The 24,886-nt window shown below is 50.5% G+C and overlaps 8 protein-coding genes across 9 annotated transcripts; 5 read left to right on the top strand and 3 right to left on the bottom strand.

Annotated features, from left to right (window-relative positions):
• Positions 1–734: 734 nt before the first annotated feature.
• TrAFT101_003280 (uncharacterized protein) lies at positions 735–6,830 on the bottom strand. Its single transcript, XM_024906204.2, has 11 exons — positions 5,338–6,830; positions 5,085–5,273; positions 4,554–5,019; positions 4,377–4,492; positions 4,238–4,309; positions 3,942–4,166; positions 3,755–3,858; positions 3,439–3,697; positions 3,221–3,363; positions 2,560–3,164; positions 735–2,498 (listed from the first exon to the last, which is right to left on the bottom strand). The coding sequence occupies exons 1-11, from the start codon at positions 6,190–6,192 to the stop codon at positions 1,699–1,701; spliced, it is 3,834 nt and encodes a 1,277-aa protein (XP_024764414.1). The 5' UTR covers positions 6,193–6,830; the 3' UTR covers positions 735–1,698.
• Positions 6,831–7,121: 291 nt separating this feature from the next.
• Positions 7,122–9,011, bottom strand: TrAFT101_003279 (uncharacterized protein). Of its 2 annotated transcripts, XM_066126837.1 has the most exons (2): positions 8,366–9,011; positions 7,122–8,287 (listed from the first exon to the last, which is right to left on the bottom strand). In XM_066126837.1, exons 1-2 carry the CDS (start codon positions 8,605–8,607, stop codon positions 7,291–7,293), a joined length of 1,239 nt encoding a protein of 412 aa, XP_065982944.1. In that variant the 5' UTR covers positions 8,608–9,011; the 3' UTR covers positions 7,122–7,290. The 2 variants fall into 2 exon arrangements, with proteins under 2 accessions (XP_065982944.1, XP_024764413.2); XM_024907695.2 differs by having other exon boundaries at positions 7,122–9,011.
• Positions 9,012–9,275: 264 nt separating this feature from the next.
• Positions 9,276–10,383, top strand: TrAFT101_003278 (uncharacterized protein; the record flags this gene model as incomplete). Its single annotated transcript, XM_024909549.1, has 4 exons — positions 9,276–9,303; positions 9,370–9,899; positions 9,976–10,228; positions 10,289–10,383. 4 exons carry the CDS (start codon positions 9,276–9,278, stop codon positions 10,381–10,383), a joined length of 906 nt encoding a protein of 301 aa, XP_024764411.1.
• Positions 10,384–10,457: 74 nt separating this feature from the next.
• On the bottom strand, positions 10,458–11,651 carry TrAFT101_003277 (uncharacterized protein). Its single transcript, XM_024899399.2, has 2 exons — positions 11,176–11,651; positions 10,458–11,116 (listed from the first exon to the last, which is right to left on the bottom strand). The coding sequence occupies exons 1-2, from the start codon at positions 11,353–11,355 to the stop codon at positions 10,736–10,738; spliced, it is 561 nt and encodes a 186-aa protein (XP_024764410.1). The 5' UTR covers positions 11,356–11,651; the 3' UTR covers positions 10,458–10,735.
• Positions 11,652–11,956: 305 nt separating this feature from the next.
• Positions 11,957–14,733, top strand: TrAFT101_003276 (uncharacterized protein). The gene has a single exon (XM_024909548.2). It carries the CDS (start codon positions 12,325–12,327, stop codon positions 14,221–14,223), a length of 1,899 nt encoding a protein of 632 aa, XP_024764409.1. The 5' UTR covers positions 11,957–12,324; the 3' UTR covers positions 14,224–14,733.
• A 264-nt stretch (positions 14,734–14,997) lies between these two features.
• Positions 14,998–17,575, top strand: TrAFT101_003275 (uncharacterized protein). The gene is made up of 3 exons (XM_024905058.2): positions 14,998–15,356; positions 15,453–15,985; positions 16,069–17,575. Exons 1-3 carry the CDS (start codon positions 15,290–15,292, stop codon positions 16,993–16,995), a joined length of 1,527 nt encoding a protein of 508 aa, XP_024764408.1. The 5' UTR covers positions 14,998–15,289; the 3' UTR covers positions 16,996–17,575.
• Positions 17,576–17,910: 335 nt separating this feature from the next.
• On the top strand, positions 17,911–19,498 carry TrAFT101_003274 (uncharacterized protein). The gene is made up of 2 exons (XM_066126836.1): positions 17,911–19,050; positions 19,115–19,498. Exon 1 carries the CDS (start codon positions 18,384–18,386, stop codon positions 18,612–18,614), a length of 231 nt encoding a protein of 76 aa, XP_065982943.1. The 5' UTR covers positions 17,911–18,383; the 3' UTR covers positions 18,615–19,050; positions 19,115–19,498.
• Positions 19,499–20,853: 1,355 nt separating this feature from the next.
• On the top strand, positions 20,854–24,842 carry TrAFT101_003273 (uncharacterized protein). The gene is made up of 4 exons (XM_024906402.2): positions 20,854–20,931; positions 20,998–22,201; positions 22,322–23,147; positions 23,218–24,842. The coding sequence occupies exons 2-4, from the start codon at positions 21,571–21,573 to the stop codon at positions 24,362–24,364; spliced, it is 2,604 nt and encodes an 867-aa protein (XP_024764406.1). The 5' UTR covers positions 20,854–20,931; positions 20,998–21,570; the 3' UTR covers positions 24,365–24,842.
• The last annotated feature ends 44 nt before the right edge of the window (positions 24,843–24,886 follow it).

Below are 24,886 nucleotides of genomic sequence, written 5' to 3'. Positions count from 1 at the left end.
TCGATTGTGCACATCCGCTCAAAAAGGCGATGTGCAGGTCCGAACGGGATTGAGGCTCCCAGCAGCAGCTGGCCCCCCTTAAGAGGCGCAACAGCAACCAACAGCCGCGACGGCTGATAATGATGACGATGGCGATGGATGATGCTAGCAATGATACGCACTACCAAATCTGTACGTTGGTGCATCCATCCACAATCGGTGGCATGCTCCCCGCCGCGCCAGAGCTTCCGAATCTCCCCGGAAACAGAAAACCCTGAACAGAGGCAGAGCAGGCATCTTGTGAAATTGGCAGTAGGTACGGCTGAGGATATGATGGTGCATATATTTGGTGCTATATCAATCTAGGTACCTAGGTAGGCAGCATGCCAACCTGTCATAATCTGATCTCATACCATCCGTATCATATAACAAGTGGTGTTTGTACCTCGATGGATGATACGATACAATTGGTAGAGTAAGTACCTTAGTAGTATAATACATTTATCTACCTAGTACTTGGTATAAACCTGTAGTTGCTCGCAGCTCTCACGGACAACCTTCCAGCCCTTCTCAAGCCCATTGCCCAAGCAAAACCCTGCCTGCCCGTTGCCGAACGGCTCTCCGCGCCGGTAGGCCAAAACACGCGAAGCGAGACGGAGCACAGCCTGTGCATGTGTGACCCTCCTCAGCCCCCTCGTCGCAAACGTCGTACCCGGGTATTGGGCGAGTATGCAATGGAAGCCAGCAGATTGCTTTGTGATTCTCTCTTTCAACCGCTTTGTAATGCTCTCCTTTAACCATATGCTGTCGAGTTTAGCTATACATCACCTCTGCTCCGTTATGTGTGTTTCACCACAGATGGGATATGATGCTGACATTTCTAGCTTCTAGATGGGCAGCTCCTATTAAATACACCACGTACTTGAACCCGTCAGCCGGACCCCCGAAACTATACATCCTTTGTGATTGATTCAATACTGCTAGGATTCGCAGAAGATCAAACAGTTGCTGACTTACACACAATAACCAACCACACGGAAAAGAAACAGAGGCCCAACCACGAAGCATCGTCGTCTTCGGAACATATTGTGACATGTACTAGTCAGGGGAGATGCCAAGCCATATACGTACATGGTCCTCTGGTCCTGGGTGTGTCATAGCCTGCAGTGCCAGCGAAAGACTGAGAGAGAAAGATGGATAGAGAAGGGCGTTGATGTCCGCTGTGGTATATCAGATAGCCACTGCTGCCACTGTTGGCATTAGCAGTTACGATGAGTTCTCCTCCTTTCAATGCTCTACCTAACTATTTACCTATATCTTCCCTATGCTTGTGGCTCCCCAGGACAGAATAATCATCTTGTCCGAATGTCAAGTAAATCCCCCGTAACAAACAACCTCTTACATGACGTACTTTGGTGTAACTGCTCCGAACTTCCACAGCAAATCTCCATTACTCGGCAGATGCCCTCTCCATATTTTTTCGTTTCCTTTTTTTCCCCCCTCGTATCTCTCTCGCGGCTCTTGCACCACCCTATCTAGAAGAAAGAAGCTAAATTTAGAAGAAATAAGAACAGTATACGACAACAGGGGAAAAAGTAAACTCCCGTTGCGCCCCATTGTCACCATGTAATCCTAAAGGCCGACTCTGTCAGCGCTTCATCAATCCAAAACACGATTCGAAGAATTTTTTATTGCATCTCCCTCCACTTTTTTTCTTTTTTAACTCTCAAACAGATTAGAAATGCCTTCTAAGCCATCAGGTGTGGCTCTATCTCCCGCTGCATCTCCTCTTTTGCGGTTCGCAGTATCGGATGTTGCTGGAGCGCTCGTCATGAATCCCTGAGCCATCTTGCTACGAGTTGGACGCTTGGAGTGGCTTGAACCGTCGAAGCCGGCGCTCTTGTTTAGCTTTCCCATCTCTGAGACGCTCACTCCCTTGAGGTCTTTCAAAAACTCCAGGACGATTGCCCTCTGCTGCCGCGTGTGCGATCCCGGCTTGGCCACATATGCGTTTAGACGCTCTAGCTCTCCGCGATTCACGTTTGGCAGCGCCAAAAGGACATCTGTGGGCGTCGATGTAATTGGGCTGTAGTAAACTACGATTGCCGCAATGAGTGCCGCCAACTCCTTCTGGACATCCACAAAGTATGGTTCATGGAATGACGTGATACATGCTCTCATCACATCCGATGATATGTACTCCCGAACAGCCGAAGCAATCTCTGTAGGGATAGGAGATGAGTCGGCGGGTATACTGGCCCCATGTCCGTCGGCAGCTTGTTGTGCCTGGCTCCTCTTAGATGATGCCGCGCCAAATTCTGGTACTAATGATATGAAAAGCCGCAGCAGCATTCCACAACATCTAATGTCCCGCATCCGAATTCCATGCATGCAGAAAAGCAAGAGCGGTTCAATTATTTGCTGATGGGTCAAGCAAAACTTTCGAAGAGATGGATATGCCGCCCCAGAGTCGTTCTGGGCATCCGGGTTCTGCGTCTGTGACTCCAAAGTCGGAGAATCTAAACAGAAAAAAGGTGAGTAAATGAGCAGAGCTGAAGAGTAGAAAAGGGGTCATCTTACTTGGTTTGGTCGGATCTAAAAAGTCTGCTACCATCACTACAGCAGTGTATGTTACTTGACGGAGGATACTCTCGGATTTCATCTCCTCTTTGAGCTCAGCGTCGCCGTCTACTGACACAGTCTGCTGCTGTTCAAGCTTTGCCCACTCTGAGTTGATCTTCGTGTCCATTTGCCGGAAACACGAGGATAAAAGCTCAGGTAAGAAGTTTTCACGGCAGTCAACCGGACAATCGTCAACCAGGTGCCTAACCAGGCCCAGTAAGTTGCTTTGCTGGTGAGTAGATAGCCAAATGGAGTCTGAAAAGAAAGCCTCAGACAAGGGAGCAGCGAGTCCGCTGAATCCGTAAAATTGTGCATGAAGCTTACTCATACAGTAAAGAACTCCATACGACGTTTCACGAACAAATCGCACCGACCCCCGAATCGTTGAGGCAAGACCTTCTATCGTGTTCTTCTTGTCAAACACTCTGGCATAGAAGTCATCTTTACTTCCTTCTGAAATACCAGCCTGCCAAAATCGATCGCTTAGAACTTTGTCTACTATGTTGCGCATATCGTCTGGGAAGCCTGTCCAGTTATGTGGGTTATGTGATGCGTGGGCATAGCTATAATCAGGTCAGAAAACCAAAACCGTGGAAGCTTAGTCAGTGCTACGACAAACCTTAAGAGACGTAGTAGGTCTGCTAGGATGTTGGGAAATCCCTCTTTCCAGATTTCGCATGAAGCTTGGTATGGGGTAGATGATTTCTCAACCCTATCTACAGACAGGGCCAGGAGGGTTTTCATCGAACGGAGAGGCAGTTGCTTTTGTGTTGTGTTAGCGAATATTATTATAGGCCAAGTAAAAGGCTGTAAGGGGATTGTGAGTTTCCTCCATACCTTGAGTCGCTCTTCCAACTCGTTCTGAAGCGCCAGTCCCTCTGCATCAAGCTCACACGAGCCCCAGTCTTGAATTTTGTGCGCCTGGCGGCTGGCTAGGTAGGCTTGAGCCTTGTCTAGCGCAAGAAGTTCGCAGAAGCCAGAATACGACTTCACGGCAGATTTGATGTTCTCTTCTTGCCATTGCGCTTTGACAGGCTCTACAAACTCTCGCAGTTTCTGGACTTTGGTTGGAGTGTCGATGTTTTTCGCTCGATGTCTGTAATCCGGATTAGAGCCCGCGTGAAATCCTTAGAAACCCCATGCTGCGACTTACATAATTAAGAACAAAAAGCTTTTGTAAGCAAGGGTTCGTCTATCATCTAACTTTCCGGTAGACATCATTTCATTCACACGGGCCTCGATTTGGTCGTAAACCCCCTGGCGATCGGCCATAGTTAGCGCTTCCGTAGGTATTTTTTTTTTTTTTTTTTTTTTTTTTTCGGTGGAAAAGGAAACCTTACCAAGAGGTGGTCGGGCATTCCGACAGCAAGGCGATGCAACTCGAGCATGCTTTCGACTTGAAAGTCTTTAATGGCGTCGTTGTACGCGCGGTATTCTGGTTCTAAAACTGGCCATGTAAGAATGATATGCTCTAGCACCTTGAGCATAAAATTCGCGTTCTTATTAAGAGCATTTGTTGAGAAATAGACCAGCAACTGGAGAGTTCGCTTTCGAATAAGAGGATCCTGTAGAGCACCTAGATGTTAGCTTTCAAGAAAGGAGTTACAAAGTACATGTCTGTAAGCAAAGGGCATACCTCAAAGCTCATATCAAGAAGTCTTGTACACCAACCCTCGAGACTGGATTCAAGCTCGGCGATTTGTTGTTGCTACCAAAACAGAAAAGCAAGTCAAGTTAGCATAGCCATATAAACCAGAAGCGAGTATATTACGTACGTTGTTGTGTGAGTGTGCCCTTTTCCACTTGGCGTAACCTTTTAATGACGCTTCAATCAACGTAAAATTAGAATCTACCTGTAAGACAGGCATCGAGTGCTTGAAATAATTTTGCTCTGACCGTGTTAGCTTCTCATTTCAATCGGAAAAATGATGGTAGTTAATGCTAATTCTTACTGTTGAACGGAGGCTGTCCATCGTATAAATGCTGCAAAACTTGCTCAGTCTGTCCTAGAATATAGGATACTGCATCGACGAGCTTGAGCTGTACAATAGCTTCTACAATCTGTGAGCTATAGCGGCGATAATTGCCCAGAAAGGCGTGACGCTCGGGAATGGTATCGGTATCCTCCATTAGGAAGATAAACGTTGGATTGGAGGTGTCATGAGGAAGATTTTCATATCGCACTAGTCTGGAGCTGCAGACCTCAAGGAGAGGTCCAATCATAGGTGTAACAAGATCGCTTGGGCCAATGAGCTTGTTCGCAAGGAGCTTCGTCCAAGTTACTAAGACCGGGATTGAGACCATGAGGCTTTGATTCTGTACGACTTGGAGCAAAAGCTGCAAGAAAGCTGCAGGATTTGCATCGTGAGGGACCTGGGAATGCTTTCTCTCAAAGTAATCACCCAAGCTCGATAGCATCTATTGTCAAATTACTTGTAAGGAAGGGATCCAATATGTGTATGGGGGTGATATTGTGGGCATACCTCAGATAGCTTCTTCAAGATCTGGTATTTGTCTTCGTCGATATCGTCTGCATCGACGGCTGACCGTTCAATGAGGTCTTTGAAGAGTTGAATGGACGCGCTGGTATACATGGGAGCAACGATCTCCCTGAATTCATCATCTGTGAAGCTGGTTCGCATATACAGCATGTGCAGGGCATCTACAGCAACCTATGCGGAGGACTTGTTAGCATGAAGCAGAGGAAAAACCGCCTTAGTGGTATCATAGGGTTACCTTTTGAATTTCAATTGATTGGGATGCTAGGCCGGCTGTCAAGATGTCCACACAACGAGCAGATGAGATGGCTTTTGGAATAGCCCAGGCCAGGAGCGATAGGAGAGCTGAGAATCCCTTTACAATACATGTCTTGATTTCATCATTCTGAGTGTCAGAGCCGAAGCACATGCCTAGGAACTCTGAGAGACGGGCGAGCCAGCCCTCGTGACCACACCGAACGTCTGGGCCGGGCTGGCGGTTGGGGAAAGCCTCAACCAGAACCGCAGTGGGAGTGAAGATCTCGACACACGCTTTGCTTAAGACACCTTCTCTCATCGCAACAACAGGGTCATCTCCGGAGAAAACCTCGTCTGAGAGAGATTCTAGAATAGACATGACGAGCTCCTTGTGGACGGCTGAGTTGGGAATCTTCCATAGCCCAACAAGCATATCGTCCATGTCTGTCCACTCGGAGCCCCAGCTTCTCTTAGCCACTTCCACCCAAAGCTGGGCCGTTTTGTTTCTCAAGTATGACGGGTCCTCCTTCGAAACGGCCTGGCTGAGCTCCAGCACCCAGTTTCGGAGTGTCTGGGCTTGCTCTTCGGTATAGGTAGCCCATCGATATCGTATAGCGTGCTCGAGAAGCGACAGGGCATAATGGCGAACAACGGGCGATTGGGTCTTGTCGGATGCTAGCTGGTAGCCCTGGAAAGGAGCTTCGGGGATGTCCTTGACTTCCTCGAGGAAGGATTGGGCTTCCCTACGCGCGTCATTGGTCGAGAGCGGGCTATGAACCACCTCGAGCGCCAGGTGAATCTTGGCGAGCACATCTGCATCTCCGCCGTTTCTCGCGTCTCCGCCGTTGGTAGCCATGATTGATAATCAGCCGCAGTGGCGAGCAGGAACGCTGCAGGATGGACGGTTTCTGTCGCGGCTGCACGCGGCGCAAGACGGAGATGCTGTGTCCCACGAAACAGCCTCGAGTTGTAAAGTCAGAAGTCGGTCGGCTTGGGCACGATCATCGAGGTTGGCTGCCGTTCACTAAAAATAAAAAGAGCAGGGGTTTAAAATATTGCGTCCGGGTATTTGGGGGTGACAGCTTTTCGGCAGCAACAGGCTAGCGGGGCTCGACTCGCCAGGACTGAGGTGTGCGGATATGACTCAACTGCTGCCATGCATGAAGAAGGAAAAGGCAGAGGAATTGACAGATTGGCGAGAGGCTGCGTCAATGGGCAAACAGCGAAGGCGGTCAGCAGGCAGAAAGACTGAGTGAGGATCACGCCGCGTCGGTTGCAAGCAACTACAGGTACTGTTGAAGCTCTGGCCTTCTTGGGCTTGGGCAGGTACCTAAGGGAGGTGGCTTTTCAGGGGACCTCAACCTCGTCTCTAGGCCGGAGCTGGCGGTTGATGGAGCCTCGAGCCTCTGCGAATCACTAACGGTGTCACTCGGCGCCAATTCGCTACGGCAGCAAGGCCTCGTCAGCCTCGATCTTTGTCTCTACAAGGTATGCGGCTGCGGTACCACAGTGCTGCAAGGCTGAGAGCAAGCAATGGATACAATCGCGGGTGCGGAATACGCGCGCCAGGCAACGGTGGAGCCTGTGCTAGCACCACTGTATTTTGTCCCCAGTGGAACCGCTGCAGCCCAGTGGAGGGGCGTGCAGTGCGCGATGCAGCGGTCGATATCCATCTGGCTTATTCCTCCGGACCATGTCTGGCTGATCAGCAAAGTAGTAGCACCTCTGCCGAATGCACCCCGCGCCGGACGCTGGTTGATTTAACCGAAACTGATGTCTAGCTTCCTTGGCTTCTCCCTGTCTTCTAGAAGGAGGCCGAAGATGGTGCTACTATTATTTAATCACAGGCCCAATGCGGCAAATCGCCCACTTACCTGTTGGTTGAGCCAAGTAAGGATTTATCATCTAGTATCACAATAATGTTGGATCGCCCGCAATTCATTCTCGTCTCATATTATCGTCGTGGCTCATAATCCCACATGCAGAGCAGCTTATCATAGAAGCTGGTCGAGACAATGCGTATCCTCCCGTCCGCCGTGGGATACAAGCTTGAAATGTCCGAGGCATAATTCATACTTTTATGCTCCTCGAACCGGGCCAAGACTACGCAGGCCCAGCTCTGGCCGCTGTTGTCCGTCACGATCTCGGCAAGCCTAGCCCCAGCGTACATGCAAGAGGCCAGGATCCGAATCCTCGTCGAACCTCCCACGGTCTGGATATCGATCAGCTTTAGTCTCCACACACCGCCTCCAAGATTTGCGTCTGTCAGCAGCTGCACACGCTTTAAGCCATATGATTCATGAAGATCATGAATGGCAAAGACCCGGAGATGGTCATCGTAGCTACCAGTGACAACTAATCTAGCATGATCCTGGGTTGCTAGCGGTAGAGGCAGAATTGCAGTTACTCCTGCATCATGCTGCCCCTTTATTGTTATGGGCCCAAACGGCACATTTAGGATTGATGATGGATCGTTTTCTTCACTGCCCTCCCAGTGACAAGTCGTATATCGAAGCGTGGAGTCGTCTCCCCCGCAATAGACTGAGATTGGCTGGTTTGTCGCAGTTGAGGTAGCATCTGCTGGAGAGAAAGCTATGCACCAAGCTTCAAGAGAGTTCTCAATGTCCACATCAGCTGATTTGGCAATTTTCCACTCGTCATCTAGCAGTAACAGTCTTGCCAGGCCGGTGGAGGTGGTGACCCCGAGGACCCTGTTGGCAACTGGGTGCCAATTGCATTGCAGAAAGAGGACATCGTCATCCAGGTCATCACATCTGCTGGTGGCAAGATGCTGCAATGGTGCGCTGGCATCTGCAAGAGGGTCGAACTTGAACATGGCAAGGGTTCCAGTACTCGATACCACCGCCAAGATATTGTGAAATTCTGGGACGTTTTGGTAGAAACGAAGGTCTAGCAGAGCAGAGGGCTGCATGACGGTCTGCACTATCGATCTATTTTCCCCATCAGCAGTTAGTGGGCCGGCAATCTCATAACTGTCCTGGGCAGACATGTCATATTTGCAGCCTTACATGTCGTCGCCTTCGGTCTTGAGAACGACAAGGCTGCCATTCCGGCTCTGGGGCTTGGGAGCTGCCCGAGCGTTACCCTCCTCTTGATCCTCCGATGCTGCAGCCTCAGCATTATCGTCCTTTTGCAAATTGTACGTGCCCACAACCAAATACTCGGGATGCGCCGGGCAAAACTCAGCACAACTCGGCGGCAGATCCAGTATCAGTGACCGCAGTGAGGTGATGGGAGTTAATTCCTCCATGCCTAGCAGCTGATCCGCTAGTGTGAGAGATAAGGAAATAGCAGAAGAGCGGGAAATAGTAATGGCTCAAGCTGAATACATGTACGTCATTCGCCTTCAGGTCGCCTTTGGGAGCCTAGAAAAATGAAATTCGCAGGCAAAGTTGCATGGCATAAAAAGGCTTCCAGCAGCTTGTGGCGTGCGGTGGAGCTTATCGGATGGCTTCCCGCCAGCCCGCGCAGCATTAACTGGGGACTGAGGTGGCAGGGGAGGCTCGTTGTAAACCATCAGCAAGCGTTTAGCATGGAGGGAGGGATTACAATATCACATATAGCAAACGATCCCCGCGTCAAGGTTTTCATCTTTCGTCTCTTCTCCCCCAGCCGTTCTTCGCCCTGTTCACTTGTTTTTCTGGTTAAGCTGCCATCGTCTTGACATCGTATCTTGACCTTTGATAGCGTCGCCAGCCACCTACAAGCTCTGGTACCTGTACCTTGGGTACCCTACTCTGGGCGACACGCACACGCTGGCAACAACGCGACCGGCTCATTGTTTTTCTCGTGCCAGCTCTAATATTTTTGGACTGCATACCAGCATTAGCCACGCCTAGTGGCGGATAGGGCCTCGATTTGCTGTGGCGGCGGTGCCGGGTGCCAGCTAAACTACGGCGCGGGTAGCTCAACGCCGCCATGGATACTGATGAATCCGATTTTTATGGTTGGTGTCTCCGACCTCGCTTCATGAAAATATACAACATGTGAATATTCTGACCACAAGCCTTAGGCGATGATGAAACCACATCACATCTCTTACAGCGGGTAGCAGATTTTGACGTGGATGACTGGGCTCAGCAGCAACGGCTGCATCCGGGCCGGCCTCTACTACAGGCGGATTTCATCGAGGAGGCTTCTCACTTACACAACCCGTATTCCGGGATTCCCTACGCCTGGCAACTCACGGAGACGATAGATCATTTCCTCTCACGGCTGCCACCATCAACGACTGATCAGACGCCAGAGGTACCATGGATTTTTATTTGCAACCCCTATATCCCAAGGGTCCACAAGCTGGAGAGCCAGGGTCAGTTCTCCAAAGGGAATGAGGACGAGGCACCAGAGGAGGATGGCAGTAAGACAGCGATAGTCGCTCAAGGAGGCCTAGAGAGGCTTCATTTGGTCAGCAAGTTCATCGAAGGAATGCAGAGATCGGGAAAAGCAAAGGCCGTTGTGGACAAGGAGATTAGAAAAGAGCAGAGGCAGGCTATCGATGACATTCTAAACTTGGCCCACCTCGCCAAGGTTCGAACAGGCAAGGTACGACTGATGCCCTTAATGTGCCAGCTCGTTCATAATATGGCAGCTTCCATACTGACCATGTAACATTTTTCAGTGGTTGCTCTTCTGCCCTGTGTCGGAGGTAAACGAAATGTGGGAGATCGTTGCAAAAGCTACTGCAAACAACGAGCTTGGGATCGCTTCCAAGGTTGCGCCGCGATCGCCATTGGAAGATCCTCGCAAAGATCGTCTCCTTTGTATATACACGGCAGACTTTAGGGACAAGGCCGACGTTGGGCGTGTCTTGCAAAAGCTCCGGGAGCTAAAACTGGTCGAATCTAGAGGCCGTCCCATCTACTACAAACCAGGCAAGTTCTCTGCTCTACATTACCTGGTGCGAGGCTGATCTAATTGACCTTGTAACATAGATGCGTTCACATATATTGGCATCTCTCATGGCAATGCCTGGGGCGTAAGGGCCTCAATTTACAGCTCCACTGACGTGTTTCCGCGCCGAACATAAGCATAACATCGATCGGATAAAAATATTGGCGCAAGTTGTATGCTAGCTAACAAGTTTGAGAGAAGATGCTACGTACGCACGGGTATAAGCAATGGGAAATGGCCATCAGTAACTGTCAATATCATTGGAAAAACATACAGTATGCTATAAGGTAAATACCTAGTATCGTAAATGCTAAAAAAAAAAAAAAAACGCCAGTTTTGAGTGATGCCTCGTCATAAACCGCACACTATACCAGATCACGCCGTCCCATATGCCGCGTCTCTATAACAGCCCAATATACCTCATCTATTTATGCCGCCGGCGATTCAGCAGATAGACCGTGACACGATGATAGCACCCCAAGCCCACGTTATGTGATTTGACTCTCATCGTAGATGGGGCTTCGATCCGGGTCTACTGCTTTCAAGAGGAGGACTAATCGATAAGCACTGTTCCCGTTAAGATAGTACCGATGCAGCTTCTTCGATCGTATGAAGCCAAGCTGTTCGTATAGCTTCATGGCAGGCGTGTTCGTTTCTTCCGTCTCCAGCACAATCTCATCTGCATTGCGGTTGACCATGGCCTCGATTGCCTTTTTCACCAGGGCGGTGGCAACCCCTCGCCCACGGAAGTGTGAGGCCACAGCCAGCATGGCAATGTATCCACGGCGGGTTGGGGGTGAGTGAGATGAGTGAACTTCAAGCTTGCAGATAATGACGCCGATGAGTGAATCGTCTTCGGGGTCCAGGGCCTGATGCACATTTGGTCAGCTGCCGCATGCGTAGGCGAGGCTTCACAGACGCGACTTACCATGAAGCATAGATGAGACCACTGGTAGAGAAAGTACCGGTAGACGTAGATGCTGTATGGCTCACTCAGATCTTTGGAGATGAGCGACCGGATGGCTGGGAGGTACTGGCCTTCAAGCCGGTGTTCATACTGCACATACTCCAGGTCGGCGGGCAGCTGTTTGCCCGATGAGACGGCCATGATATCTGCCCGAGTCTGCTGGTTTGCGATGAAATCTGAAATCTGGCTTAAAAGCGGTCTGTACGCCAACAGCTTCCTATGCCCTCCTCTTTATGTTTAATTTTCTCTCCCCCAGAATCTTCCCCTCACCGACGAATGACTCAACCGTCGACTGATGAGTCGACAATACGAATAAATAGCCAAGGTGGCAGCCAACCAGGCAGCCCGGTCAGCATCGGGCGGAAAGAATAAAAGACAGAGAATCCTTCGACAGATCGGCCAGAAGAGGAAAAAGGCGCTGCTGGGCTGACAGGCACTTTTGGCGCTGTCTTTGCGTCTGACTAAAGACGCGAACCTTGGGTGGATCGCTCGTCGGGCGACTGCTTGTGTCGATCACATGCTAGGCTGCCAAGCTAGATTCTCAGATCGGGCCACCACTGCGCTGAAGGGGACAAAAAGCCACCTGCAGTACTTGAAACCGGGCTTCAGCAACCCGCCGCAGCCAATGGGACGGGCTGCTACAGCGCCCCGGAGGCGACTCGGGATGCCGGTATTGATCCTAGCACTTTAATTTATTTTATAGCTACTATAAATTTGTTTATTTACTGCCTTCAGCTCGACCACCCTCTCTTTCTGGTCCCTTCTAGACTATATAAAGACGCGAGAGCGAGCACTACGAAGTTCCTGTTAGTGGCCCTTTCACAGCGCCGGCCAGCCACTAATAACAGCGGATCCCTTCCCGTGCTGCTGGATTAATGCGGCGGAACACTGGAGGGATTGACGTCAGTCAGCCGCCACATGCATTCTGGGACCTGGGCCTATCTAAAACGGTCTCACGTCTGTTTTGTTTTCAAATCTGCGCGGCCTCATCCTTGAGAAGCCGAGATTCCCTCCCCCTTTCAACAAGAGAGAATTACATTTGCGCAGCTCCTCTTCGCCTGCCTACAGTTCGGATCCTGGTGCTCGCGGCTTGTCTCCCAGGCCTCCATCATGGCCACAACTCTTCGACGGCGCATCCCGCCGGAGACCAGCCCGGCCGAAACCCCCGACGACTCGAAAGAAGACTCTCCGCCGATTCAACCAACATCTCACGTCCATGTGATTGAACGGGGTCCCAAGGCGCGCAAGCGTCGCAATACCTTTATTTTCTTGCTCGGCAGCCTATGTGGCCTCCTTGCGGCGGGTTTCTTCGCAAAGACCAATGACTTGATCGACCTACCCGAACTGACGGATCTCACCATGGACAGTTTGCTTGATGTTATACCTGCCGGCTTGATCAAAGACATGCGAGATCTTGCACAAGGAGAGCGTGACGTCGCGTCTTCCTATGACTCTTTTTCTGTAGGCCTGAAGGCTCGGGCTGAGGGCCTGGAAGCCCACCATCCCATGATAATGATACCTGGTGTTATCTCGACAGGCCTCGAATCCTGGGGGACAGCAAATATCTCGAGGCCCTATTTCCGGAAGAGGCTTTGGGGGAGTTGGACAATGATGAAGGCGTTGGTTCTGGACAAGGAGGTTTGGAAGAAGCACATTATGCTCGATAAACGAACCGGGCTAGATCCACCTTTGGTGAAGCTACGTGCAGCACAGGGCTTTGACGCAACAGACTTCTTCATTACGGGCTATTGGATATGGAGCAAAATCTTCGAAAACTTGGCCACCATAGGATACGATCCCACAAACTCGTTCACTGCCGCGTATGATTGGAGACTGTCTTATCCCAATCTCGAAGTCAGGGACCAGTATTTCTCCAGGCTAAAGGCGTACATCGAAACCGCTGTCGAGTTCGAAGGGCGAAAAGTCGTCCTGGCTTCGCACAGCATGGGAAGCCAAGTCATCTTTTATTTTTTCCACTGGGTTGAATCCGATCAAGGCGGTCGTGGTGGAGGAGACTGGGTAGACCGTCATGTCGACTCTTGGATCAATATCAGCGGCTGTATGCTGGGCGCAGTAAAGGATCTGACGGCCGTGCTCTCTGGAGAGATGCGCGACACGGCGCAGCTGAACGCGCTGGCAATCTATGGCCTGGAGAAATTTTTGAGCAAAGATGAGAGAGCTGAGATTTTTAGAGCCATGCCGGGGATTTCCTCGATGCTGCCTCTCGGAGGCGACGCTATTTGGGGAGATCTGAACGGAGCACCTGATGACCAGCCCGAACAAGGACTCTCTTACGGATCCTTTCTCAATTTCCGGGTCGGCGCAAACTGGACGACTCCAGATCGAAACTTTACCGTCAAAGATTCTATGGGCTATCTTTTCAACACGGCCGAGGATTGGTACACAGATCAGATAAAGCGCAGCTATTCCCATGGAGTTGCGCACACCACCGCGGAGGTTGAGGCAAACGAGAAGGATCCTAAAAAATGGATTAATCCGCTTGAGACTAGGCTTCCACGAGCACCAAACCTAAAGATATACTGCTTCTATGGCGTTGGAAAGCCTACAGAGAGATCCTATTATTACCGAGCACCTGATCAGCCGACTATGACCAATCTCAACATCACCATCGACGTTGGTTACACCGAAGGGACGGTTGATCATGGTGTTATTCTAGGCGAGGGAGATGGAACCGTTAATCTCTTGAGCACCGGGTACATGTGCAACCGTGGTTGGCACATGAAGCGGTATAATCCTGCCGGAGCCCAGATCACCGTGGTAGAGATGCCTCACGAGCCCGATCGGTTTAGCCCGCGAGGAGGCCCCAATACTGCTGACCATGTTGACATCCTGGGAAGACAGACCCTGAACGAGCTGATATTGAGAGTCGCAGCAGGCAAGGGTGAAACCATCACGGATTACGTGGTCAGTAAGATTGGAGAATATGCAGACAAGGTGAAAGTTTACGAAGAAGAAGATGAAAGCAAGAAGAAAAAGAAGAGCTCATAGTATGATCTCTTTGGCTTGATGTCTTGGGCATTCTGCTCGGCAAGCCTACCCGGGATGGGATGGGCGATTTGGCGTCTGGCGTGGGGAGCTGTGCATATGCAAAAGAAAGAGAAAGAGAGAGAGAAAGAGAAGAAGAAGAAGAAGCCGGCGGAGTGCCGGTTTCATGATAGAGCAATACCCCCTGACATTACAAATGCACATACTGCAGGCAAAATAGTAGATACGATAAAATATGGATAAAATAAGACGGCCGCGATGGTGGGCTCCTAAAAATAAAGTTAATGTTTCCCTTGGCTGTAAGAGCCTTCTCCTGATGAGCGATGCCCAGGGGCTCGACCGGTTTGTGTGTCTTATCTATGCTGGGGACAAGGGATGGATGGAGATGGAGCCTCTGCGGAAATGATAACCAAAGAGGAGAAACTTGTTCGTACTTCAAATCAAAAGAAACAATGAAGGTGATGGGTGTGTGAACAGCTGGAGAATTAATTGAATATACTATTTGAAACTCCCACATAGATAAGACAGCCGGCCATCAATGACGCTCATATCTCTAATCCCGAGTAATATACGGTTCATATGCCGTTGCGGCGGTCTTGCATATGTGCCTATTTAAACGGGCGCGTTCCCTGCAGATGGCCAACGGGAGCCCCCGACCATTAATTTAGCAGCGCGCAACGTTAGTGGTCCATAGCCCTGAAATTTTTTCTGTCCAGCGCCACCGTGCATGCGCTACGCCTGTTGAGTGACATCAGCTAAGTCAGTCGAATCAATCCCGAACCATCGCCTTCTTTTCCTCACTCGCTACCCCACACATTCAACTGGGGCCTGCATTCCGCTCGCATCCCGAGCAAGACACACCTGGTCAGAATCAGGAGCCCCTTCTGGGTCGCGGCTCTGGTCGACGGGCGCGCTGTTGCTTTTCTCGACCTGCCATTCTCCGGAATCTTGGGCTGCTGCTTGATTTCTGGCTTTTGCTGCGTCGTCGTCAGCCGTTTCGCCATCACCAGCCCGTCTGCGCAAAGGGCCCAGATGCAGTCGCAGCCACGAGCTGCGGGACCTGGCAGCCATGGCGGATACCGAAGAGATGGTGCCCTCTCCTCTCTCTGTGGAGGAAGAGGATGAGCTGTGGACGGGTAAGTTGATTTTGCTGAAACGGTGGAAATGACGGATCTGGGCGAATCTAGAGAACAGACACTGACCACGTGCCATCGTTTTGCGTTTCTCTCTAGAACTCGACAAGTGCGTCTCGGAACATTGCGACAGCCACGAATCCATTGACGATGCCCTCCGTTCCTGGCTGAGCCTGACAACCCAGCTCCGCGACCAGCAACCTCAGTCGCAGGAGGAGGTCATCATGTGCGCGCAGATCCTATTGAACAGCGACATATTCCGACAGCACAAAGAGTATGTCCGCAAGCAGCTCATCTACAGCCTGCTGCAGGAGGACGAGGCCGGGCCCCTGCACGCGATAGTCTCTTTGCTTCTGCTGGACGGCCACAAGGACGAGGCGACGTTTCCGCACATGATACGCGAGGCCTGCTTCCCCCGCCTTCTTGAGCTGATCAGGCAAGAGAAGGATGGCGACCCGCGACTCCATCGCTTTCTATTGCAGCTGATGTATGAGATGTCGCGTGTGGAGCGGCTGACACCGGAAGACTTGGCGCTGGTCGACGATGATTTTATTCACTTTCTGTTTGGCCTAATCGAGGGCGTGTCTAGCGATGTGAATGATCCATACCATTACCCAACCATTAGAGTATTGGTAAGTGTTTTTTTTTTATTTCTACATCTAGCTGGCCATCTGGTCGTCATCTCATCTTCATAGGCGCTGACAATTAGTGATAGCTTGTCCTGAATGAACAGTACATGCTTGCGTCCACAGATACTGTTACGATTCCCGGATCGGCCCCCGAACCGCTGACAAACCGTATTGTCAAATGCCTGAGCCTCCACGGGCCATTGTTCCGAACATTTGGAGAGAATATCATTCTGCTTCTGAATCGAGAGACCGAGACGTCTCTGCAGCTGTTGATCCTTAAACTTCTATATCTTCTATTCACCACTAAAGCGACGTATGAATACTTTTATACCAACGATTTGCGAGTGTTATTGGACGTCATTATTCGAAATTTGATGGATCTTCCTGACGAAAGGATGTCTCTTCGGCATACGTACTTGCGAATTTTATATCCCTTGTTGGCGCATACCCAGATGAACCAGCCACCACACTATAAGAAGGACGAAATTTTACGCCTACTTAAAATTCTGAGGGGCTCACAGAACGCCCACTTTGCCCCTGCCGATCCGACCACTCTACGACTTGTAGACCGAGTATCCAAGGTCAAATGGTTGGTGGATGAAGAAGACGTAGATTCCGAAGCATCAGGACAGGCAGAGGTTGCTCGAAAGCTCCTGGGCATGAGCTTATCGACAAGGCATTCATCCAGCAGTGTTAGTGTCACTGATGTGGCCGAAGTCAAGGAGAAGCCAGGCGTGCAGACGCCGAGTCGAAACGACACGAAGCCAGCTGCCGAACCGGTGGAGCATGATGGTGCGAGCAAATCCAAGAAGCCTGTACCAGCAGTGCCCAAGCACAGACACGGCATTCCCTTTAAGCATTCAGCTGCAGCAATTAAGCATTCTGCTACAGTACATATCAGCAGCGTTACGTCGAAAAAGGTACCGCCAAAGGCACCACCCCCTAGACGACATGGCAAAGTGAGGATGGCAGAAACGTCATCGGATGAACACCTGGCAGGCGCCGTAAACTAAGGGACCCTGACAGGCATTCATACCGGAAATATGTCATACTATTTTTAATGATGGTGCTTTTACTTCGAATCCTTTTTTTGCTTTTCTTCTATTTTCTTGTCTTGTCTGTCTGTCTATTTGTTCATTTATTTCCTTGTTTACTTGTTTCTGTAATGGTCTTTTGGAAATGGGCCTCAAAGAGCAGAACTAGAGCTCACAGACGCTAACCATGGCGTGAATTCGCACCTTGGAAGCGCGTCACCAATGCCTTTCCGGAGTTTTTGGAGTACATGTGCAGAGTATCACGGGGTTTTCAGCTCTCGAACTTGATCAGCGACAGGCCGGCCAATTGTTTGACACGAGAAACATGAGTAAATGGGAATACCTCGCAGCATAGACAAGATGGTGTTATCGATCAGGCTTTTACTTGTCTTTGTTATACATATACACGTACATAACAATGTCTTACTACTACCTAGTAGGTATAATGCCTAGGACAAGAGGCAAACAGGCAACGGGGCATTTTGGTGCATTTTGGTGCATTTTGCTACTTTGGGCGAATAGAATTTTTGTTCCTTTTGTTCTAGGCTTTGGATTAGGGTGTTGTCGTATCGCAACGTGACCTTTCGCCTTTTGCTTTGTGCTTGTATATCTTAAACTCTGTCTTGAATCGAAAATGGAATTAGAGGCGCAAATTCGGGCTTGACCACTCGTTTGGAAGCTGATGATCCAACAAGCCGTCCAAGTTCATAAGGTACCTGCCAGTACTACCATTTCGTTCTACTGTCTAATGTACATGATATTTCAAAGTGGGTCGGAATGGGGCAAAGACAGTGTGTTTCGGGCAAGCCTTAGTGGCACTGGAAGCCGCGTTTAGCTCATACTCTCCAACTTAAAATCAGGTGGTCTTTTCAATTACCGCTAAGCTTCTGGCCACTAACATGGGCAGTACAATTATAGGAAAACTTCTACCATCTTGCAAATTCTCTAAATTATCTAGGCATTTTCATATAAGATAAACCCTGCAAATGGAGCATAGGTACTAACACTAGGTAGTAATACTATCTAACTCGAACATTAAATCACATTTTGGCACGTGACAATAGCTCAGGCTCACAGGTCCAATAAGGATTCTTCTTTCAAGCCGCAAGACATGAAGTGCCATCCTCGACCAATGGCATAAACTCGGTGAGCTGGGCGCGCTAAGGGGGCGCTCACGAGGACCAGGCTCCGTGATAGTGACCATGTCAAGACAAATTCGAGTTGTCCAATATCCACGATCCAGCCTTTCGACCTGCTCACGACGCTCACCAAGCTCCCTATTCCCATATGCTAACTTCTAAAGACCGACCCCTACTACAATTATACACTGCTAAAATCAGCAATCTCGCTGACTTGAGCGGTCCACGATGTCCTCCGAATTTGACAAATACTTTCAAGAATTCCTTTCTGATGGCCTAGATACTTTCGATTTCGACGCTTACTTCAACACTGGCGATGGTTTGAGCGGCAGTGGCTTTGACTCAACCACTTTGACCGACGTGCCCTCGAAACACGCCCTGGAGGGCGACCAGTCCAAAGGCATATCTCTGGCTGAAGGGCAATCGGCGACGCTGACCAATCCTGGCCAATCGGAGTGAGCCCTTTTTTTTTTAGCCGACGCTAAAAGGGCGTTCAGTGTCTGCGAAAATCATCACCGATGCACTGAGCCGAACTGTCATTCCAAGGTGGAGTTTAAAACCCCTTCGCAGCTTAGGCAGCACGTCCAAAATATCCATCGGCATCCCTTACTCTGTACCGTCTCAGGCTGCACCTATCGCAGGCCGTTTGGTAGAACGTCCGACCTCACTCGTCACGTGAGAAGTGTTCATGAAGCGGCGTGTGGTCATATTTGCCCATATGAGTCCTGCCCGGCACACACGGATGGCTTTAAGAGACAGGACAAACTGCGGAAACACCTGAGAGAATATCACCCCCGCGTACAATGCCAACAGGCTCACTGCTGTGCTATTATCTCTGGCGCTGAGCAGCAGTCGCATATCGAGGAAGCTCACGGCCCGTACGAGTGTGCTATTGGTCTGTGCCCAGTTCTCCCCAGCCTCGCACTTCGGTATAGATCAACTGAAACGACATTTACAAGTCCATCACAAGATGAGCTGGGATGCGTGTGCTTGTGTAATCGTTAGATTGTGGAGGTCTGGCTCTACAACAGTCCGATCTGAGCACTTATCCAACAGCAACAGGAAGGCTGAGTGGGAGAAATGCTCCGTCTGCGTTCCACAGCAGATGACTGAGGTGATGGAACCCATTGGTGATGCCTAGTCTCACTTGGAGCGAGATGCTGTTTCCTGCGCCGCGCTGGCTGCTGTATCGGTTTGATTCATTTCATAGCTATATTTTGGGAGTTTGACGGTACGTGCCAACAACAAGGGGGAATTGGGCATTGCGCGCGTCAGTATCTTCAATACCAAAATAGACTCCGTTGAAAAGAATAGCATAGCAAGTTTTGGAGGTTATACTTGAGACAAGAGCCCCCTCGTTCCTTTAAAAAATAGCCCGAGCTTCTGGACACTGAACCCATCCTGACAAGTCTATACAACCACGCTTAATGAAGCGATAAGGTAGTACTATCAACACATCACTTGCCCCGGTTGAATGGATGCTGCAGACTTGCAAGGTAGACTCTGCTAGAAGCAGGACAGCAGGCCACCAATGCTGCAGCTTATAGACTTAGATAAAGCAAGATGGGCGATTAGGTGGTACTAATGCAACAAAAACCTGCAAGTTTGTTCAATGGACACTGCCGCAACCTCGTGCGGTGCGGGGAAATGCAAATGTACACCCGGATTCCATGTTTTTTTCCCAATTCCAGAGAACGATGGCCAGAAAAAGAGCCATTCAGAGCAGAGCTGTCTACAACTAGGAATCTTGGAGTGGAGAGGAGACAGTCTGGGCGGTGGGGCGTGGCTTGTGCTGGGGGCGCCTGGGGGACCAACTAATACGTCATTTCTCGATTTAGTGGGAGCAGAGAGGCAGCCCGGCTGGACGAAAGCAGCTGGCGAAAGGCTGAGTTTGATTTGAAGTCTAGTTTGGCAGAAGCTAAAAGCCGCTGGAGCCCACTCGAGATGCGATCAAGGGACTGCCCTGTAAGCGACGATGATGATGGGCGCGGGTTTGTGCATTGGCGAGAGCGGCATTGGAGCTCCTCTCACCGATCTGGCTGGCCCGTTAGGGGACAGTAGCGGAGCTTAGCCATTGGGGGGGGAGAAGAGGGGAAGTACCTACGTAGTAGAGTAGATGGAGCAGAGACACATGACGGCGATAATGACAGAGTGAGACGCGGGGGGTTGCTGAGCCCCTTGGGCCGGGACGCTCCGTAAGGGGGACTGATGACTGAATGGAATTAACAAGAATTACACTGCTGACGGAGTGCTAGCCATGGCACGTACCTTGATGGATCAGTGGCCTCAGGGAGGTTGTATTCAGCGATTCTCATGCATGTGCGGGCTCCTCATCTCCCGCAGAGGCTGCAGCCTTGGCCTGCCTGTCACGGCGCTGTCATGCAGTTTCAGCAGCTTGCACCGCGTGCCTAGCTCTACTTGCCAGTGACCCCCGTCGCCAATGCAAGCACTACAGCGGGTGCAGGTATCGACCAGGTTCCTGCGCTAGCGCCCCCTCTTTTGCCATCTTCTACGGCGCGCAAGTCAGATTCCACCTTGAGTGTCTTTGGGGCTGGTTTGCGAAGTTAGATACGGGTGCATGCGCCGATGTGCGGGGCGAAGCAGGTACCTAAGTGTGTACTGCAGCAAACCTGGAAGTGCTTTCGATACGGCGATTCCGGCAATTGAAAACGAGGTCATGCATGCTGCCACCACGAATTAATACATACTCCAGCAAAGTACTGTTTTTGACCGTTCTCCCCGTGCAGCACGAGTCATCTCACTCTCTGTCCATACGGTATTTACGCAGTGCTTGGGCCTCTTGCACAGTCTTATACACCTTCCACTTACATTGATTGCACAGCCGGGGACAAGCACGCGCTGGTTTGTTTCGCGGCCTGTGGCTCAGCAGCAACAGAAACTCGCAATTGCACAAAAAGCGCAAAAGAAACAAAAAGAAACACAGCAGTACCTTGTATTAACTAGCTCTTTCATTTTCTCCTTTTCTTTTTTCTTTTTTAATTGTGGCGTTGCCCAGCTGCTGGGACCCAGAAGCGCCTTTTTTAGCAGCTCGTCATTGCGTCAACCACATCTGTTGACGTTAGAGTGTCTCTGATCTCTTTCCCCTCCCCACCACCCAGAAACGCCATCTCCCTGTGCCTCTGTGATCGTCCGCCAAGGTCTGTCGTCACTCGCTAAAAAGGGTTGTGCGAGGTTGTGCGAGGCGAAACCTTGGCCAGGCGCGAGCTTGGCTTCACATCCATATTAGGAGCAAACTATAATTATTTGGCTTGCTTGACTTTTTCTTCTTCTGGCTTTGGCTGTTGCTCTCTTACCCTGATTTTTTGCTCTGCTCTGCGCTGCTCTACTAAGCTCAGCTCAGCTCAACTCAGCTCTTCTCTCTTCCTCCTCCTCCTCCTCCTCCTCCCATATCGTCATGGATCTCCCGCCTCAGACTCAGGGATTGACACCTCATCCCGTTGATCTGAATTCGCCTCCCCTGCTCAATTCCTACCAACAGCCGCTGCACTCGCAATCGCAGCGCCATCTGTCCGGCTCGCCCTATTCCCAGAGATCACGACGACCGCTGTCTTACCAGCAGCAACCCACGTACCTCGACGCCGGCAGACGCTCGAATACTTCATCACCTCACAGACGGCAGAGCCCCATTCCCGGCCGCTTCACCGAAGAGTGGGACGCCAGCCAGCGCGGCAGCTCGATCCTCGACAACCGCCGCGGCCGCGATTCTCCTGTCATGTCAGCGTCTGGAGCAGGGCCGGCTGCCATTGGAACTACTGCCATGCAGCGCTCCAACTCGGTCAACAGCTATGCAGCCGGTGATGATCGCGCTCTTCCGCAGAGGGGCAATACGCTGAAGAAGAAGGCCTCGCTGCGACGAAGCGGCACTGGCAGCATGGTACGATCCAGCAGCCGGCGCAGCGCACGAGCGGGCAGCGTCAAGAGCCTCATGCTCCAAACTGCCGATGCCGACGAGCTTCATAGCGCATTCTACTGCCCTGTGCCGACGACCGGCAATCCTACCGACGTGCTTGCCGCCAGATTTCAGAGTATGTTGTCCCCCATCTTCTCCCCTCCTCTCATGTCTTGCATTGGGCCTTGGCGCATTGCCATTGCTACAATGTAAGCAGCGTGTGTCATCTGACGCTAATATCATGCGACACCAATAGCATGGAGGAAAATCCTGAAAGATCTCATTGCCTATTACCGCGAAATTCAATCCCACTACGAGCAAAAGGCGAAGTCAATCTCCAAACTCACCAGCGTCTCCAACAATATAGCGACCCCGGCTTCATTTCTCCAAACTGCCGGAATCGACGATGCCCTTCAAATCATTCGCAATTATAACAAGATAGCCCTCCAAGAGGCTACAAAGGCCAAGGAGATTGAGGAAGACGTCATCTTGGCTCTCACAGGCTTGAGGAGTGATCTACAGCAGAAGATTAAGGAAATCAAGCACCTAGCTGGCGACTTCAAAAACAATGTTGACAAGGAGAAAGAGGCTACTGGTAGAGCAGTCAAGGCTCTGTCCGACGTGCTCGGAAAGAACGAGATGGACTCTTCTAACACGACCGGCAAGCAGGATCCGTATCTCCTTAGACTAGCTGTCGATCGCCAGATCGAACGTCAAATCGAAGAAGAAAACTACTTGCATCAGGCATATCTCAACCTCGAGGGCTCTGGTCGCGAGCTGGAGTCCATCATTGTGGGCGAGATTCAAAAAGCATACAATGCCTACGCCGGCATTCTCAAGCGCGAAGCAGAAAATGCTCTCGACATTGTCGGGGAGCTGCGTGATGGACCCATTTCCATGCCCAAAGATCAAGAATGGGAGCATTTTGTTTCCAACGACAACCGAGTGGTTAATCCTAATATCCCTTTGCGCTCCGTCGAACAGATTCATTATCCCGGACAGGACCATTTCTCTGCACAAGAAATCCGCGCCGGACTATTGGAGCGTAAGAGTAAATACCTGAAGAGTTATACAGCTGGATGGTAAGTTTGAATTTTTGTGCGCTCATGCAGATACTTCCTATCATTGGCTCTAACATAAGTATGATGTTAGGTATGTGCTCTCAACAACGCATCTGCACGAATTTAAATCGGCAGACAAAGCGCAAGCTCCCATCATGTCCCTCTACCTGCCGGAGCAGAAGCTAGGATCCCGCTCAAGCGAAGGGGGCCCGTCGAATAAATTCCTCCTCAAGGGTCGACAAACTGGATCCATGCACCGAGGGCATACCTGGGTATTTCGAGCCGAGAGCCATGATACGATGATGGCCTGGTACGACGACATAAAAGCCCTGACAGAGACATCGTCGGAAGAACGGATAGCATTTGTACGATCTCATTCGCGGAGGAGTACGAGCCAGTCGTCACATCGATCAGCCAGCAGCAACGAACTCGATGAGGAAGACGAGCCGCCCTTCCAAGCAACCGAGCAGGATGTTCTCGCAGAACCCCGATCAGAATCGCGGCGACCCCAACCAGGTGGGCGGTTCCCATCTGACATTCAAGTCAATGCCCAACGAGGCTTACAGGTGCCTCACTCTCCCTCTAGTGCCGGATCCAGCCAGGAAGCGTCGCCAAATGCACAGGTAATTGCTGCCGCAACTGCCATACCAGGAACGGCCACTACTGCCTATTCCCCAGAATATCATACGCACCACGACGAGAATCATCCCGATTACGGCCAGAGAGGCGAGACTCACATGAACGAAATGCACGCACAGGCCGTCATTGCCAACCATGAGGCTCAAGTCGACGGCGTCAACCCTTACACCAGCGAGCCACTAGGCCAGGGCCAAGGCAACCAACGAAATGTCTACGGAGGACTAGCTTTTATTCCCGGTACTCGCCAGCCAGTAATCCCTAATGGTGTTCCTGACGAAAAGTCTGTCAACCCTGGCCGTCAGGCTGTAGGGGGAACACATGATGCTACTAGGGTTAATGGCGCCGTAGGAGGTGAAGAGATGCAAGAGATCAACGGCGGCCACTACACCAATGTTGGAGGCGCTGGAGGTGGACATGTCAACAGCGCCGCTGTCAACCCGAATACAATCCCTAGGTCTGAGGCTCAAACAGACGCTGGCGGCTTGCAAGTTCTTCCTGGCCAGGGAGATGGGGCCGCGCCAGCCGCTGCTAATCCCGCGGTCCGAGCACTGAATGATATGTCAGTATCAAGCCTACCGATGCCAGGCAGCTTCCCATGAGATGAAAAGCGAAGGTCTCTTTGGTTTTCGTTTTGTTTTCCTTTATCCGTCCAAAAACCAAAAATTGGGTACACTTCATTTTATTTGGATACCATTTCTTTTTCTTTCTTTCATTTTTCTTGAGATGTGTTTTATGTTTTGTGCCAGTACTTTGGATGCTGGATCTGTGAAAGAGAGGTATGGCGGGAACAAAGCAACGCTGTTGCGTGAGACGTGGGCGTTTCCTCACGTTTTTCATTTCGTCTTTGGACGTGTTATATTGATGCGATTTGGTTTTTGTCTTGTCTTGTATGTGTTTATTTGGACGGCATCACTCTTTATCATTCGTTAGGTATATCCGTAGCTCACCATGCGTGGTCTAGCTAGCACTTTATGTTTTTCTGACAGTTAATGGAACGATTTCTGTTTCAGCGAAAATGAAATACCACTGTATTTTCTATCCATATTTTACTAATTTTTCACTAATACTAATTTTGACTCCAAATATAATGATAAAACGGCAAAGTGCAGCCAGAACGTGCT

The sequence above is a fragment of the Trichoderma asperellum genome, chromosome 2 (assembly GCF_020647865.1).
Source record: "Trichoderma asperellum chromosome 2, complete sequence".
Taxonomy (NCBI): Eukaryota; Fungi; Ascomycota; class Sordariomycetes; order Hypocreales; family Hypocreaceae; genus Trichoderma; species Trichoderma asperellum.
Note: the sequence above shows the minus strand (reverse complement) of the source record. Positions and strands in the feature narration are given on the sequence as shown.

Coding starts and splice junctions, on each gene's coding strand:
- TrAFT101_003280 (XM_024906204.2), bottom strand. CDS start 6,192: ATGGCTACCAACGGCGGAGACGCGAGAAACGGCGGAGATGCAGATGTG. Junction 4,310..4,376: donor GGGCACACTCACACAACAAC/GTACGTAATATA, acceptor CTGTTTTGGTAG/CAACAACAAATCGCCGAGCT. Junction 3,364..3,438: donor AGTTGGAAGAGCGACTCAAG/GTATGGAGGAAA, acceptor ACAACACAAAAG/CAACTGCCTCTCCGTTCGAT.
- TrAFT101_003276 (XM_024909548.2), top strand. CDS start 12,325: ATGGCCACAACTCTTCGACGGCGCATCCCGCCGGAGACCAGCCCGGCC.
- TrAFT101_003274 (XM_066126836.1), top strand. CDS start 18,384: ATGTCCTCCGAATTTGACAAATACTTTCAAGAATTCCTTTCTGATGGC.
- TrAFT101_003277 (XM_024899399.2), bottom strand. CDS start 11,355: ATGGCCGTCTCATCGGGCAAACAGCTGCCCGCCGACCTGGAGTATGTG. Junction 11,117..11,175: donor GGTCTCATCTATGCTTCATG/GTAAGTCGCGTC, acceptor AATGTGCATCAG/GCCCTGGACCCCGAAGACGA.
- TrAFT101_003279 (XM_066126837.1), bottom strand. CDS start 8,607: ATGGAGGAATTAACTCCCATCACCTCACTGCGGTCACTGATACTGGAT. Junction 8,288..8,365: donor AAGACCGAAGGCGACGACAT/GTAAGGCTGCAA, acceptor TGGGGAAAATAG/ATCGATAGTGCAGACCGTCA.
- TrAFT101_003275 (XM_024905058.2), top strand. CDS start 15,290: ATGGCGGATACCGAAGAGATGGTGCCCTCTCCTCTCTCTGTGGAGGAA. Junction 15,357..15,452: donor AGAGGATGAGCTGTGGACGG/GTAAGTTGATTT, acceptor GTTTCTCTCTAG/AACTCGACAAGTGCGTCTCG. Junction 15,986..16,068: donor ACCCAACCATTAGAGTATTG/GTAAGTGTTTTT, acceptor AATTAGTGATAG/CTTGTCCTGAATGAACAGTA.
- TrAFT101_003273 (XM_024906402.2), top strand. CDS start 21,571: ATGGATCTCCCGCCTCAGACTCAGGGATTGACACCTCATCCCGTTGAT. Junction 22,202..22,321: donor GCTTGCCGCCAGATTTCAGA/GTATGTTGTCCC, acceptor CGACACCAATAG/CATGGAGGAAAATCCTGAAA. Junction 23,148..23,217: donor AAGAGTTATACAGCTGGATG/GTAAGTTTGAAT, acceptor GTATGATGTTAG/GTATGTGCTCTCAACAACGC.